The sequence below is a fragment of the Neofelis nebulosa genome, chromosome 6, assembly GCF_028018385.1.
Source record: "Neofelis nebulosa isolate mNeoNeb1 chromosome 6, mNeoNeb1.pri, whole genome shotgun sequence".
NCBI lineage: Eukaryota > Metazoa > Chordata > Mammalia > Carnivora > Felidae > Neofelis > Neofelis nebulosa.
The window spans coordinates 39,179,522-39,195,202 of NC_080787.1; the positions used below are offsets into that span (position 1 = coordinate 39,179,522).

The 15,681-nt window shown below is 42.9% G+C and overlaps 1 protein-coding gene, 1 long non-coding RNA gene and 1 pseudogene across 2 annotated transcripts in view; 1 reads left to right on the top strand and 2 right to left on the bottom strand.

Moving 5' to 3' along the window:
* LOC131514141 (uncharacterized) overlaps positions 1-15,681 on the top strand; it is a 35,769-nt gene that overhangs the window by 17,827 nt on the left and 2,261 nt on the right. The window contains exon 2 of the long non-coding RNA XR_009262953.1: positions 9,682-9,819. This is a non-coding gene — a long non-coding RNA (uncharacterized LOC131514141). The remainder of the gene's footprint in view (positions 1-9,681; positions 9,820-15,681) is intronic.
* TMEM217B (transmembrane protein 217B) overlaps positions 2,725-15,681 on the bottom strand; it is a 40,179-nt gene continuing 27,222 nt past the window's right edge. The window contains exon 2 of the mRNA XM_058733773.1: positions 2,725-3,352. Coding sequence (XP_058589756.1) covers positions 2,771-3,334 — 564 coding nt within the window. The 5' untranslated portion in view covers positions 3,335-3,352 and the 3' untranslated portion in view covers positions 2,725-2,770. The remainder of the gene's footprint in view (positions 3,353-15,681) is intronic.
* On the bottom strand, positions 5,731-6,523 carry LOC131514137 (cytochrome b-c1 complex subunit Rieske, mitochondrial-like; annotated as a pseudogene).

A 15,681-nucleotide genomic window follows, 5' to 3' on the forward strand; every position in this document is an offset into this window, starting at 1 on the left:
AGAAGGCTGAGCTCAGGACTGGGCAGTGTGGAGACCACCTTAACAGGAACAGACTCGGTGGAGTGGAGGGGGTTCTAGAGAGAATGGGAAGCTGGGACGGGGGAAGCGGGAGGCGGACAGAACGGCGCTTCCGAGGAGTCCTGGTGTGGAGGGGCGCACAGCCTTGTATCTGAGCATCTTAAGCTTTCCTGCACCAGGTAACTCTGAGTTGAGCTGATTCTTGGAACTTGCCTTCCCTCTCCACCTCTTCTGCACACCGTCGCGGGTCTCCCAACCTCCCCACCGCCACCCCAGCTGGGAAGGGGGGATTAGAGCCTGTTGTCAGCCCATGTTTTATTTTTTATCTGGTACCAGTCAAGACGTGCTTTGTGAGACTAGGGCGGGGATGCACACTGTTAGTCTTCAGTTATCAGGTTGAGGCTCCCCAAATCCCTCATCATCCCCACTTAGAGGACTGGCTGGGAAGGCGAACAGCGCGAAGCAAAAGCTTATGACTGACTGCCATCTGGTGGACATTTTGGGAACTGGTTTGGATCCAAGTCTGTGACGGGGGAGGGTGGTGGGAAGAATTTAATGAGTTCTCCGAGTAGCACCAGGCATTTATTAAGTGTTTGGTAAAAGTGGGCTACTGTCGTTATGCTCCTGGTTTGGAGGAGTGTGGTTAAAATAAATGTGTCCCTTGGGCGCTGGGTGGCTCAGTCGTTCAGCATCTGACTTCAGCTCAGGTCATGATCTCACAGTTTGTGAGTTTGAGTCCCACTTCAGGTAAACAAGAACCCCCTCCTCCGGCAGCCCCCTTCTCTCTCTCTCTCTCTCTCTCTCTCTCTCTCTCTCTGTCCCTTGCTCTCTTTCTCTCTCTGCCCCACCCCCCACTTGTGCCCTCTCATTGTCTCTCAAAAAAAGAAGTGTCCCTTGATTTCACTTACAACATTTTTCTTAATGTTTATTTATTTTGAGAGAAAGAGATTGCAAGTGAGAGAGGGGCTGAGAGGGGGAGAGAGAGAATCTCAAGTAGGCTCAGCATCGTCAGTGCAGAGCCCTACTTGGGGCTTGATCTCAGAACTGTGAAGTCATGACCTGAGCTGAAATCAAAAGTTAGACGCCTAACCAACTGAGCTACCCAGGTACCCCTCACCCCCAACATTTTTTTGAGCGAAAAGCAAATGCTCTAAAAGGAGGTCCCTCTTTTTTTATCTTGGTGAAGATAAGACTGCTTCAGGGAACCAAGTAGGACATTGTGTATACGGTCAGATGATCTAGATTCAAATCCGGCTTTAGCCACTGTGTGACCTTGATCACATCCCTTAAGCACCCTGAGTCTCAGTTTCATCAAACCATAAAATGGGAGCGTTAGCGTTAAAGGTACACCAGGCAGTGAATGTAAAGGGCTCTCAGTAAAAGAGAGTTAATAGTAGTGACATAGCAGCTCTCAACACTGGGGTGTATGGTAAAACAGTGGTTCTCAGGACACCTGGCTGGCTCAGTTAGAAGAGTGTGGGACTCTTGATCTTGGGGTTTCGGGTTCAAGCCCCATGTTAGCTGTAGAGATTACCAAAAAAGATAAACTTGAAAAAAATATAAAATAAAATAGTGGTTCTCAACGGGGGGCGATTTTGCTCCCCAGGGAACATTTGTCAATGTCTAGAGATATTTTTGGTTGTCACAAGGATAGGGGGGATGCTCCTGGCATCTAATGGGTAGAGGTCACAGATGCTAAACATCCACCAATGCATAGAACAGCCCCTACAGGATAGAATTATCCTGTCCAAAATGTCAATAGTGCTTAAAATGAAAAAATCCTGGAGCTTTTATTTTATTTTATTTTTTTTATTTTTTTTTCAACGTTTTTTATTTATTTTTGGGACAGAGAGAGACATAGCATGAACGGGGGAGGGGCAGAGAGAGAGGGAGACACAGAACCGGAAACAGGCTCCAGGCTCCGAGCCATCAGCCCAGAGCCTGACGCGGGGCTCGAACTCACGGACCGCGAGATCGTGACCTGGCTGAAGTCGGACGCTTAACCGACTGCGCCACCCAGGCGCCCCCCCTGGAGCTTTTAAAAATGAGGATTCTTCTTGCCATGTATGGCCCAATATGAGGAATTTCTCTCTGAAAAGTAAGAGAAAAGCAGAGTGATGCATGAAGCTGGAAAGGGATTCTTTCTACGATTATATGCAGGAGCAAAATGAGGGTCCAGATTATTGTGCTCTCCAGTATGGTAGCCAGGCGCCAGCCACGTGTGGCTATTGAAGTTGAAATGACTTAAAATGGGAAAAAAAAAATTTAATTGATCCCTGGGTTGAAATAGCCACGTTCCCAGTGTTTAGTAACTTTGTGACTAGTGGACAGCACAGATATAGAACATTTCCATCGGCACAGAAAGTTCTACAGGATAAGCACTACTCAAAACAAAACAAAACAAAAAACCAAAAAAACCCTCAGCAGAACCAGGCATGGGTGAGACAATCTGCAAGAGAAAAATTAGAAACGAGGGACACGCAGGGAGGAGGGGACCATGAGAAGTAATGGCATATACTGAGACGGCTAAGTAAGAACAAAGGCAGAATATAATTAAAGGCTAAAACAAGTCACAAATACACACATGCACAATAATTGATCCATGCAAACGTCCCTCCCCCAAGAATACTCTTAGGTGCATAAAACTCAAGGACCCTGAAAAGGTAAGCAGAAGCAACAGAAGGCAAGCAGGGAAAAGGGGAGCTCTCGCTGGGGAGCACTGTTTATTTATTTCTCTCCTTCCTGGCACAGTTCAGTTTAACTTGCGGTACAAGGTTCTCAGCCCGACAGGCCGCCACGAATCGACAGTACTGATGGAGGAGTGCCTGTGGCGGCCTATTTTAGCTGAAATCTTGGGGTCCTTGTAAAGGACGTAGGTATACTTGGTGACAAAAGGCAGAGAGAAGAAGTGCAGGAGCATACGGGAGATTTGGAAGATCAGGTGGAGGTACGTCACCTCCTTGAACTCATCTTTGATGATGCCGTTGACGATCACGGTCACGGAGACACTGATGAGCTCATACGTGATGATCCACAGGGCATAGCACAGCAGCCCCACGTAGTTGTTCACGCGGATGCAATAGAGAAGCAACACGCTGAACACGAGGGTGATGGTGGATGAGATGATGTTGATGCTCCTCTTGTGGATCATGACCCAAGACACCAGCTCAGATTTTGTGTCCATGTAGATACTGACTTTGTCCTCGTAGCCAAAGTACGTAATGTGGTTCAACTCAAAGATGAGGAACTGGATGGTGTTAAGGAGAGAGAAGATGCCCACCACGAGGGAGAGCGTCTTGTTGTTCGTTTTATACATGTTTTATCACAGCACCTGCTGCAGGGGGAAAAAATGGAGATAAATGATACGGTGGTAGAGGTAACCCTAGACAAATTCCTTGAGCCCCCGGATGTAAATGGGAGAGAGCTAAGAGTAAGATTGGTATATGGATAGGCAGTGGGCCAGAGGTCAAGGGACATGGGCGTCTGGCCCCTGCTCTGACGTGACTAGCTATAGGCGACCAAGTCACTGGGAATTGAGGGCGTCGTTGGCCCAGGATACCCCTGGGATAGCTCACAGCTCTGCTGTTTCAGAGGCAGCTATGCTTTAAGGGGGCAAAAAGCATGCTCCTGTCAGTGCCAGGCTTGTGGGAATTAGGAGGCTCCTGTATCTGGAATGATGATGAAGGCAGCTCTGGGATATTTGTTTCTGTGAAGTCAGAAAACTGGCATGGCTCCTTGAATGGGGGCCTGGAATGACCCCTGATTTTTTTTTTGTTTTTGTTTGTTTGGTCAGTGCAATTGTTCTATTGTAGTGAAATATACATAACATAATTTTTACCACTTTGGCCCTTTGCAGGTGTGCAGTTCAATGCCATTAAGTACATTCACATTGTTGTGCGACCATCACCACCATCCATCTTCAGACTTTTATATATCCCCCAAGAAAAAGTCTTGTACCTAGAAAATGCTAACTCCCCATTCCCCTACCCCCAGCCCCTGCTAACCACCAATCTACTTTCTGTCTCTGTGAATTATGACTACTCCAGGCACCTCATAGAAGTGCAATCATACACTTTTGTGCCCGCCTTATTTCATGTAGCATATTTTGCTTCTTTTTTAAAATTAATTAATTAATTATTTTTAACATTTTATTTTTTTTTTTAATGTTTATTTATTATTGAGAGACAGAGAAACAGAGCATGAGCATGGGAGGGGTGGAGAGAGGGAGAGACACAGAATCTGAAGCAGGCTCCAGGCTCCGAGCTGTCAGCCACAGAGCCCCATGCGGGGCTCAAACTCACAAACCACGAGATCATGACCTGAGCTGAAGTCGGACACCCAACCGACTGAGCCACCCCCTTTAATTAGTTTTTTAAATGTTTATATTTGAGAGAGAAAGACAGTGTGCAAGTGGGGGAGGGGCAGAGAGACAGAGACAGAATCCAAAGCAGGCTCCAGGCTCTGAGCTTGGAGTTGTCAGCACAGAGCCTGACGCAGGGCTCAAACTCACGAACCGTGAGATCGTGGCTTGAGCCGAAGTCGGACTCTTAGCCGACTGAGCCACGCAGGCAACTCTAGCATAATGTTTTTCAAGTTCATCCCAAATATTCTTGTACCTTATTCCCCACTATCCTCCCAACTCCGTGTGTCTCCAGAGTTTAGTCCTTGGTACACAAACCTCTTGCTGCACTCCAGGCCCCAGCGGTTTCCCAGGTAGGGTGGGAGAAGCTTTGTGCTGGCTGGTGGAGAACTGCGCTGATCCTTCCCTGCCCCCGCCGAGCAAATCTCCCATTGTCCCTGCCCACAGAACAGCTTCCAGAGGGGTACTCTCCTGCATCATTCAAAAGGAAGGCCCCAAGCCACACAGGTGTCTTCCTTTGGTTTAAGACTGTTTTGCAGATTTCAAGGCTTGCCTTTGTAAATCCCCTTGGTTCTTTGTCCCTGCTACCCCAGCCTTGGGCTTAGCCTTTAATGCTGTCCCACGGTCACCATAAAACCTGCCTGACTTCCCTTTCTGCCTCCTGTCCTGTTCCTCTGGCCCATTTTAGTCATTCAGCATTCACTCAGCAAACACGTACTGAGCATTAACTATGTGCTGGATACTGAGCTTGGCACAGGTAAACATTCTAGTGAGGACGCTAGACAAAAACAAAACAAAAATGTGAATAAAATGTTTTCGATGTTTTTAAGGAAAACTTACGATGCGTTGTGATAAATGCCACGGAGGAGGTGGTCCAACGTCCTCAACATGTAGCAAGATCTAATCCAGATCACTCTATTGTACACCAGAAACAAATATAACACCCTGTGTTAATTAACTGCAATTAAAATAAACTTAAAAAAAAAAGAATCTAATCCAGAATGAAAATCAGGGGAGGCTTTCTTTCTTCTTTTTTTAAAATTTTGTTTTGAGAGCACAAGTGGGGTAGAGGCGGAGAGAGAGGGGACAGAGGATCTGAAGTGGGCTCTGCGCTAACAACAGCAAGCCTCATGAGGGACTAAAACCCATGAACCATTGTGACCTGAGCCGAAGTCGGAAGCTTAACCGACTGAGCCACCCAGGCGCCCCAATTTACTTCACATTAATGTTTGCAAATACATTATTAGCAATTCTTAAATATTTCAAATCAACTCACTTAAGTATAGAAGGCTTGCTCATAGGTCTGAGGTGACAAGACGACTGAAAGGAGCCTTGGACTTGAGTCCAGATCTCTAACCAACAATCACCATGTCATCACTGGTGAACCCATATGAGGGAACTTCAAGACTGAGAGGTGCAGGCCCCTTCCTGATCCCGCCAGAAGCATCATAGTGTGACCCATGGCAAGGGCAGTAATAACCACCAAAATCTCCTGCATTTGCAATGGGTACACAACCAAGATGAACGCAAACACCTATCAAGATAACCCGTTCAGGTTTTTCTTTACTCAATCTAAATCATGCTGCGGGTCCCCCAACTGGGACACTTCAACTGCAGCTTCCTGCTCAATTTCCTTCCTGGTTCTATGACGCACAAACATTCGTTTTCCTCTCCATTGGGAAGCCATGTTCTTGCCTTCTGGAATATCGGAGAGCTTGATTTCGATTTTCGACACGGCCAACACGTGAGCAGAAGCACTCATGCTGGAAACAAACTGGGAGACGACATTCTTGACAGCATATGCGACACCTATACTCGTTGTTGCGGTTATCAAATAGGAGAAACCTTTTCTAGCCTCACTGCTCTCTTTTGAAGACTTTGTACCATCTAACACTTCGGTGCGTCGATAGTCAGACAAGTCAGGCACTCTGATGTCTGTGTGGGGATAACGGACAGAAGCAGGGACATTGAGGCCCACGGAGGCGACTCCTGGCACAGGAAGGGCCGCCTCACGTCCGGCACTGGCGGCTCCAGGGTGGCGGGCACCAAAGCCTGCACCAGAGACCGCAACGTGCTCGCCACCCCGCGGGACGTGGCCCATAGGACGGGCGCGAACAGGCACGAACGGGCGGCCACTGACAACATGGCGACAGCTGCTCCGAACGCCGAGCCGGTCCGTCACAGGCGAGTTTAGTAAACTCTTTATAGATTTTGGATATTAACCCTTTGTACGATAGATCATTTGCAAATTATTTTCTCTCATTCCGTTGGCTGCCTTTTAGTTTTGTTGTTTCCTTTTTTTTTTTTTAATTTTTTTTTTTAACGTTTTATTTATTTTTGAGGCAGAGAGAGACAGAGCATGAACGGGGAGGGTCAGAGAGAGAGGGAGACACAGAATCGGAAGCAGGCTCCAGGCTCCGAGCTGTCAGCACAGAGCCCGACTCGGGGCTCGAACTCACGGACCGCGAGATCATGACCTGGGCCGAAGTCAGAGGCTTAACTGACTGAGCCACCCAGGCGCCCCTAGTTTTGTTGTTTCTTTGCAGTGCAGAAGTTGTTTATTACTTCCCTTGCCTTCAGAGACGTGTTGAGCAAGAAATTGCTGCGGCTGAGGTCAAAGAGGTGGTTGCCTGTTTTCTTCTCTTGGGTTTTGATGGTTTCCTGTCTCACATTTAGGTCTTTCATCCATTTTGAGTTTATTTTTGTGTGCGATGTAAGACATGGTGGAAAGTGGACATTGTAGACAATATACTGTAGCAACTCTGGGTAATGGGATGCCCCAACTCTCCCCTAGGCTTGTTATTTGCTTGTTTACTTGTTTAGTGACTGGCTGGATTACTTTGGTAAACTATATTCTCCCCTGCACCCCAATATCCCACAGTGTGAAGCTTCTGATATTCTTTGTCAGGGAGGTGCAGCTTAGGGTATGCCCACAGTCACTCTAGGATGACAATGGTTTTGGAAGTGCTGTCTTTCCTCTTTCTCCAACCTTGCCTTAGTTGTTAAAATTCACTAATCTCTGGCTGATTGCTCTGTTGTTTTCAATAATGCCCTAGGGCATAAATTGCTCTACAGACTAATCCAATAAAATGTGGGCTCCTCTGAAGGAATAGTTTCAGAAGTCAGTGTTTGAGGGTGTGTGTGTGTGGGGGGGGGGGGTGGAAAAAGAAGCTGGTGTTTGATATTTTTTCTGACCCTAGGAGGGTTTCTCTTAGTTCTTTCTTTTTTTTTTTTTTCTAATTGGGTTGCCTGTTTTATTTTTTAAAGTTTATTCATTTATTTTGAGAGCGAGAGAAAGCCTGCTCTCTCTCTCTGTCTCTCTCTCTCTCTCTCTCTCTCTCACACACACACACACACACACACACACACACACACACGCAAGCTTGCACGGTGAAGGGGGAGGGGCAGAGAGAGTCCTAAGCAGGCTCCAGCTGTCAGCACAGAGCCCGGAGCCCAATGCAGGGCTTATCTCATGAACTGAGATAATGACCTGAGCTGAAATCAAACATCGGACGTTTCACCAACTGAGCCACCCAGGTGTCCCCTCCTAGTTATTTCTTCTTCCGGTTCTCTCCTGAAACTAGCTGGCCTAAAGTCTAGCCTCTATCTTCATTGGAGCTACACATCTCCTATCAATTGCCTTTTGCCACAACCTTCACTGTTTTTTTTTTTAATTGTTTTTTTGTTTTTTAATGTTTACTTTTGAGAGAGAGAGAGAGAGAGAGAGAGACAGAGTGTGAGCAGGGAGTGGCAGAGAGAGAGGGAGACACAGAATCCAAAGCAGGCTCCAGGCTCTGAGCTGTCAGCACAGAGCCCCACGCGGGGCTCGAACCCACAGACTGTGAGATCATGACCTGAGCCGAAGTCGGCCGCTTAACCGTCTGAGCCACCCAGGTGCCCCCAACCTTCACTGTTTTAAAGAATGTCTTTAGGTTTGAACTTCTCTATGCTCTATTGGAAATGAATCCAGTTCCTTTGGGAAGAGATTGTGAACAATCTGTTTTATGGCTTACTTCTCTCCTGTCCCAGCCAAAATCTCTGAGACACGGCTTTGGAACTGTGAGTGAGGACAATTATATGCTTCTGTCTTAGGGACACTCCTGCATTAGGAACTGAATGCTCTGTTGGGGCGTGGGGGGGAAGAGAGCTGGATAAACAACATGTATACACATACAGTGGGATATTACTCAGCCTTAAAAAGGAAGAAAATTTTTTTTTTTTTTTTTTAAATTTTTTTTTTTTCAACGTTTTTTAATTTATTTTTGGGACAGAGAGAGACAGAGCATGAACGGGGGAGGGGCAGAGAGAGAGGGGCACAGAATCGGAAACAGGCTCCAGGCTCCGAGCCATCAGCCCAGAGCCTGACGCGGGGCTCGAACTCACGGACCGCGAGATCGTGACCTGGCTGAAGTCGGACGCTTAACCGACTGCGCCACCCAGGCGCCCCGTGGAAGAAAATTTTGATCCATGCTACAACATGGATGAACCTTGAGTATGGTATACTAAGTGAAATTAACCACTCAAAAAAAAAGACAAAGGCTGTTTTATTCCATTTACACGAGATAGCTAGAGTAGTCAATTCATAGAGACAGAAAACAGAATGTTGGTTGCCAGGGGGTGAGGGGAGAGGCCGAGGAGCTGTTGTTTAATGGTTATAGAGTTTCCGTTTTGCAAGATAAAAAGAGTGCTGGAGATCTGTTGTACAACAATGTGAATGTACTTAACATTATTAAACTCGGCACTTAAAAATGGTTATGATGGGAGGTGCCTGGGTGGCTCAGTTGGTTTAACATTTGACTCTTGATTTCAGCTCAGGTCATGATCTCACAGTTCATGAGTTCAAGCCCCGCATCAGTCTCTGTGCTGATGGTGTGGACCCTGCTTGGGATTCTCTTTCTCTCCCTCTCTATCTGCCTGCCCCCCCGCCCCCCTACTTGTGTGCATGCACTTCTTTCTCTATTAAGATAAATAAATAAACATTTCAAAAAATGTTTTTTTACTTTTGAGAGAGAGAGAGAGAGAGAGAGCTTGAGTGGGGGAGGAGAGAGGAGAACAGAGGACCCGAAGTGGGCTCTGGCCGACAGCAGTGAGCCTGATGTGGGTCTCGAACCCATGAACCATGGGAAGATGACCTAAGCTGAAGTTGGATGCTCAACTGACTGAGCCACCCAGGAACCTCTAAATAAATAAACTTTTAGCAAATGGTTATGATGGCAAATTTTATGTTATGTGTATTTGACTGTAACTTAAAATTTTTAAATTATTTAAATTTTTAAAAATGAAAGTGAAATAATCTTTTTCAGACATAAAAAAAGCTGAAAGGATTAATCATCAGCAGACCTGCACTACAAGAAATGTTAAAGGAAGTCCTTCTGGCAGAAGAAAAATGGTACCCAGTAGAAATCTGGATCTATACAAAGGAACAAATAACCCTGGAAATGGTAACAACATAGGCAAATATAAAAATAAAAAAGATATTTTTCTTGTTTTTTAAGGCTCTTTGAAAGATAATTTAAGGAAAGATAATAACAATATATGAGGAGGTTTATAAAAGTCAAATGTATGGTAACAATAGCACAAATAGGAGACGAAAATTGGAAGTATACTGTTATAAGAGTCTTGGGGCACCTGGGTGGCTCAGTCGGTTAAGTGGCCGACTTCGGCTCAGGTCATGATCTTACGGTCTGTGAGTTCGAGCTCTGCGTCGGGCTCTGTGCTGACAGCTCAGAGCCTGGAGCCTGTTTCAGATTCTGTGTCTCCCTCTCTCTGACCCTCCCCCATTCATGCTCTGTCTCCCTCTGTCTCAAAAATAAATAAAGGTTAAAAAAAAAAAAAAAGTCTTATACTACATGTGAAGTAGCATAATATCACCTGAAGGGAGTTGTGCTAAGTTAAAGCTGTATACCATAAACTCTAAAACAGCCACTAAAATACACAACAAAGAATTACATATCTATAATAAGTTGGCAAAGGAGACAAAATGAAACCATAGAAATATCAAATTAATCCAAAAGGAGGTTAAAAAAAAAAGAGGAAAAAGAAAAGAGAAAAGGTGTGACGAATAGAAAACAAATAACAAGATGGCTACTAAATGTAAATGATCTAAATACTCCAACAAAAAAGCAGAAGTTGTTAGATTGGGTAAAAAAGGAAGACACAGGAACACCTGGCTGGTTCAGTCACTAGAACATGCAACTCTTGATTGCAGGGCCGTGAGTTCAAGCCTTATGTTGAGGGTAGAGTTTACTTAAAAAAATTAAAAAAAAAAATTTTTTGGTGGGGGCACCTGGGTGGCTCAGTCTATTAAGCAGCTGACTTCAGCTCAGGTCATGATCTCACGGTTTGTGAGTTCAAGCCCCGCGTCGGGCTCTGGGCTGACAACTCAGGGCCTGAGACCTGCTTCAGATTCTGTGTCTCCTTCTCTCTCTCTGCCTGCTCCCTGCTCACATTCTGTCTCTCTCTCAAAAATAAATAAATATTTTAAAAAATTAAAAAAATGTTTATTTATTTTTGAGAGAGAGTGTGAGCAGGGGAGGAGCAGAGAGAGAGGGAGACACAGAATCTAAAGCAGGTTCCAGGCCCTGAGCTGTCAGCACAGAGCCCGACACAGGCCTCAAACTCACAAACCGTGAGATCGTGACCTGAGCTGAAGTCAGACACTCAACCGACTGAGCCACCAGGCGCCCCCCCCCCAAATTTTTTTTTTTAATTTTTTTTTTTAATGTTTATTTATTTTTGAGACAGAGAGAGACAGAGCATGAACGGGGGAGGGTCACAGAGAGAAGGAGACACAGAATCTGAAACAGGCTGAGCTGTCAGCACAGAGCCTGACGCGGGGCTCGAACCCATGAACCGTGAGATCATGACCTGAGCCGAAGTCGGACGCTTAACCGACTGAGCCACCCAGGCGCCCCAAAAAAAATTTTTTTTAAAAAAGGAAGACCCAACTAGTTACTGCCTATAATAAACATACTTCATACTTAAAGACATAAATTGACTAAAAATAAAAAGATGGGAAAAGATATACCATGTCAACACAAATTAAAAGAATATTAGAGTGGCTGCATTAATATCAAATAAAGAAAACTTCAGGGCAAAGAGTAATCTCAGGGATAAAGAAAGTCATTTCATAATGATAAAAGGGTCAATTCATCAGAAGGATATAACAATTCTAAACATTTATGTACCCGCTAATAGAATTTCAAGATACATGAAGCAAAAACTGATAGAATTATAAAAGAGAAATAGACAAATCCACAATTATAATCAGAGATTTCAATGCATCGCTTTCAGTAATTGATAGAACAAGTAGACAGAAAATTAGAAAATATATTAAAAGATTTGAATAATACTATCAACCAACTTGATCTACTTGACGTTTGGAGAACAGTGCACCCAACAATAGCAGAATAAATATTCTTTCCAAAAGCACATGGAACATATATCAAGATATAACATATTCTGGACCATAAAACTATTTTCAATAAATTTAAAATGATTCATATAATAAATTTATGTTCTCTAATTATACTGAAATAAGTTAGAAATTAAGAATGGAAAGCTTTCTGGAAAATCTCCAAGTATTGAAACAAAGTAGCACATTTATAAATAACCCATAGATCAAAGAAAAAATCAAAAGGATATTAGAGAGTGTTTTTAACTGACTAAAAATGAAACACAACATATCAAAATTTGTATGAAGCCATTCAAGTAGCACTTAGGGGAAACTTTATAGTACTAAGTGGCTATATTAGAAAATAAGTAAAGTTGGGGCACCTGGGTAGCTCAGTCGGTTGAGTGTCCAACTTGATTTTGGCTCAGGTCATGATCTCATGGTTTGTGGGATTTAGCCCTGTGTCAGGTTCTGTGCAGACAATGCAGGGCTTGCTTGAGATTCTTTCTCCTCTCTCCCGGCCCCTCCAGTGCACGTGCACACACACACACACACACACACACACACACACACACACTTTCTCTCTCTCAAAATAAATAAGTAAACTTTAAATCTTAAAAAAAAAAAAAAAAAGAAAACAATATGGTCTTCAATCAATGACCTCAGCTTCTACCTTAAGAAGATATAGTAAGAAGAACAAATTAAACTCAAAGTAGAAGAAAGAAAATAATAAAGATCAGAGTGGAAATCAATGGGACATAAGACAGGAAAAAGAAGAGATAAAATCAATGAAACCAAAAGCTGATTTTATTAAAAACTTAAAAATGTCTAGTCAGGCTGATCAGAAAAAGAAAAAGAGAGAAAACACAGATTAACAATATCAGGAATGAGATCAATGACCTCACTACACATTCTACAGATGTTACAAGGATAATAAGGGGATATTGTGAATAGCTTTATGGTAATAAACTTTACAGTTTAGATAAAACAGACAAATTTCTTAAAAGACACAAACTACTAAGGCTTACTCAAGAAGAAATAGATAACCTCAGTAGTCCTATATCTGTTTTTTTTGTTTGTTTGTTTTTCTTTTAGTTGAATTCGTAGTTTAATACTTCCCACAAAGAAAATTTCAGGTCCTGGGTAACCTGGGTGGTTCAGTTGGTTAAGCATCTGACTTCAGCTCAGGTCATGATCTCACAGTTCATGAGTTTGAGCCCTGTGCCAGGTGAGCTCGAGCCCCACTTTGGTTGAGCCCTGCTTTGGGTGAGCCCTGCTTCTCTCTCTCTCTTTCTCTCTCTCTTTCTCTCTGCCCCTCATGGGATTTTCTCTCTTTCCCTCTCTCACTGCCTCTTGATCATTTGCACCCTCTCTCTAAAAGAAATAAGGAAAGAAAGAAAGAAGAAAGAAAAAAAGAAAGAAAGAAAAAGAAAATTCTAGGTCCAGATAACTTCATTGCTGAATCCCACCAAACATTTAAGGAAGAAATAAATACCAGTGTACATAAACTCTTAAGGAAAATTGAAAAGGAAGAAATACTTCTTTCTATGAAGCAAGTATTACTCTACTATCAAAACCTGATGAAGACATTATAAGAAAACTACAGACAAACATCTCCTATGAACATAGATTCAAAAATTCTAAACAAAATTGAACAAATCTAATCCCACAGTATATAAAAAAGATGATACACCATGACCAAGTAGAGTTTATTCCAGGAATATCATGTTTGGCTTAATGTTTGAAAATATATGAAGGTAATTTACCATATTAAAAATCTAAAAAATAAAGACCATATGATCATGTCACGTAGAAAGAAACATTTGACAACATGAAGCATTTGTTACCGATTTTAAAAAAAACTAAGCAAACCTGGAATAGAAGGGAACTTCCTCAACCTGGTATAGGACATCTATGAAGAATCTACAACTAACACCATTATTAACAGAGAAAGACTGAGTGCTTTCCCTCTAAAATCAGGAACAAGACAATAATGTCCTTTCTCAGGGTGCCTGGCTGGCTCAGTTGGTGGAACATGCAACTCTTGATCTCAGGGTTGTGGGTTCAAGCCTCATGTCTGGTGTAGAGATTACTTAAAAAATAAAATCTTAAAGAAAATAATTTCCCTTCTCTGCTTCTACTCAACATTGCCCTGGAAGTGCTAGCCAGCCCTGTAAGGCAAGAAGAGGGAGAAGTAGGGGTGCCTGGGTGGCTCAGTCGGTTAAGCATCTGACTTCGGCTCAGGTCACAATCTCACGGTCCGCGAGATCGAGCCCCGCGTTGGGCTCTGGGCTGATGGCTCAGAGCCTGGAGCCTGCTTCTGATTCTGTGTCTCCCTCTCTCTCTGCCCCTCCCCCGTTCATGCTCTGTCTCTCTCTGTCTCAAAAATAAATAAACGTTAAAAAAAATTTTAAAAAGAAGAGGGAGAAGTAAAACTGTCATTATTTGCAGACCATATGATCGAGTATACGGAAGATCCACAAAAACATTACTTTGCCTAATACGTGAGTTTAACAGTGTTGCAGGATAAAAAAAATCAATAGGCAAAAAAATTATTTTTATATCCTAACAATGAACAACCAGAAATGAAATTTAAGAAATAATACCATTTACAACAGCGTAAAAGATACACAATTCTTAGAGATAAATCTGACGAAAGATGTGAAAGTCTCGTGCATTGAAACCACAAAGCATTGCTGAGAGAAATTAAAGAAAAGTGAATGAAGAGAGATACTGTTCTCAGGGGTTAGAAGACTCAATATTATTAAGATGTCAGTTCTCCCCAATTTGATGTATAGATTTAATGTAATCCCAATCAAATCCCCAGCAGGCATTTTTTTTTAAATAAAAATTTTAGGCTGATTCTAAGTTCATGGAAATGCAAAGGACCTAGAATGGCCAAAACAATTTTGCAAAATAATACAGATGGAGGAATGCGATTTAAAGACTCATAAAACTGCCATAATCAAGGCAGGATGACATTGGCATAAAGATAGACAAATAGATAAATGGAATAAAATAGGGTCCAGAAATAGGTGTGTGTATATATAAAGTCAATTCAGTAGAGAAAGGATAACCTATTCAACAATTAGTATTAGAACAATTAGACATCCAGGAGCAAAAAAGGGAATTTTGATCTATATCTCTTGCCATATATAAAAAATATATATCTCAAAAGAGATTATAGGGGCGCCTGGCTGGCTCAGTTGGTAGAGTCTGCAGATCTCAGGGTTATAATTTTGAGTCCTGCGTTGAGTGTAGAGATTGCTTAAAAATAAAATCTTTAAAAGAGAGAGAGAGAGAGAGAGAGATTATATATCTAAGTGTGAAAGCTAAAATTTCTAGAGGAAAACATAAGAGAAAACCATTATGATCCTGAGGTAAGCAAAGATTTCCTATATATGATAACCAAAAATGTGAGCCATAAAGGAACAAATTGATAAATTGGACTTCTTTGAAATTAAAAATCTCTGCTCTTTAGGGCACCTGGGTGGCTCAGTCACTTGAGCATCAGAATCTTGGTTTTGGCTCAGGTCATGATCCCAGGGTTGTGGGATCAAGCCCCACCCTGGGCTCCATGCTGAGTGTAGAGCCTGCTTGAGATTCTCTCTCTCTCTCTCTCTCTCTCTCTCTCTCTCTCTCTCTCTCCCCCTCCCTCTTTCTTTCTCTCTCTCCCTCTGCACCCCCCCCATATTTGTGCTTACTCTCTTTTTCTCTCTAAAATTCAATTCAATTCAATTCAGTTAAAAAATTGAAAATCTCTGCTCTTTAAAAGACACTAAGTGAATGAAAAGACAAGGCACAAACTGGAGAAAAATGATAAAGGACTTGTATCCAGAAAATATAAAGAACTTCCAAAACTCAGTAATAAAAAAACAAAACAAAACAAAACAAAAACCCCTCCGTAATA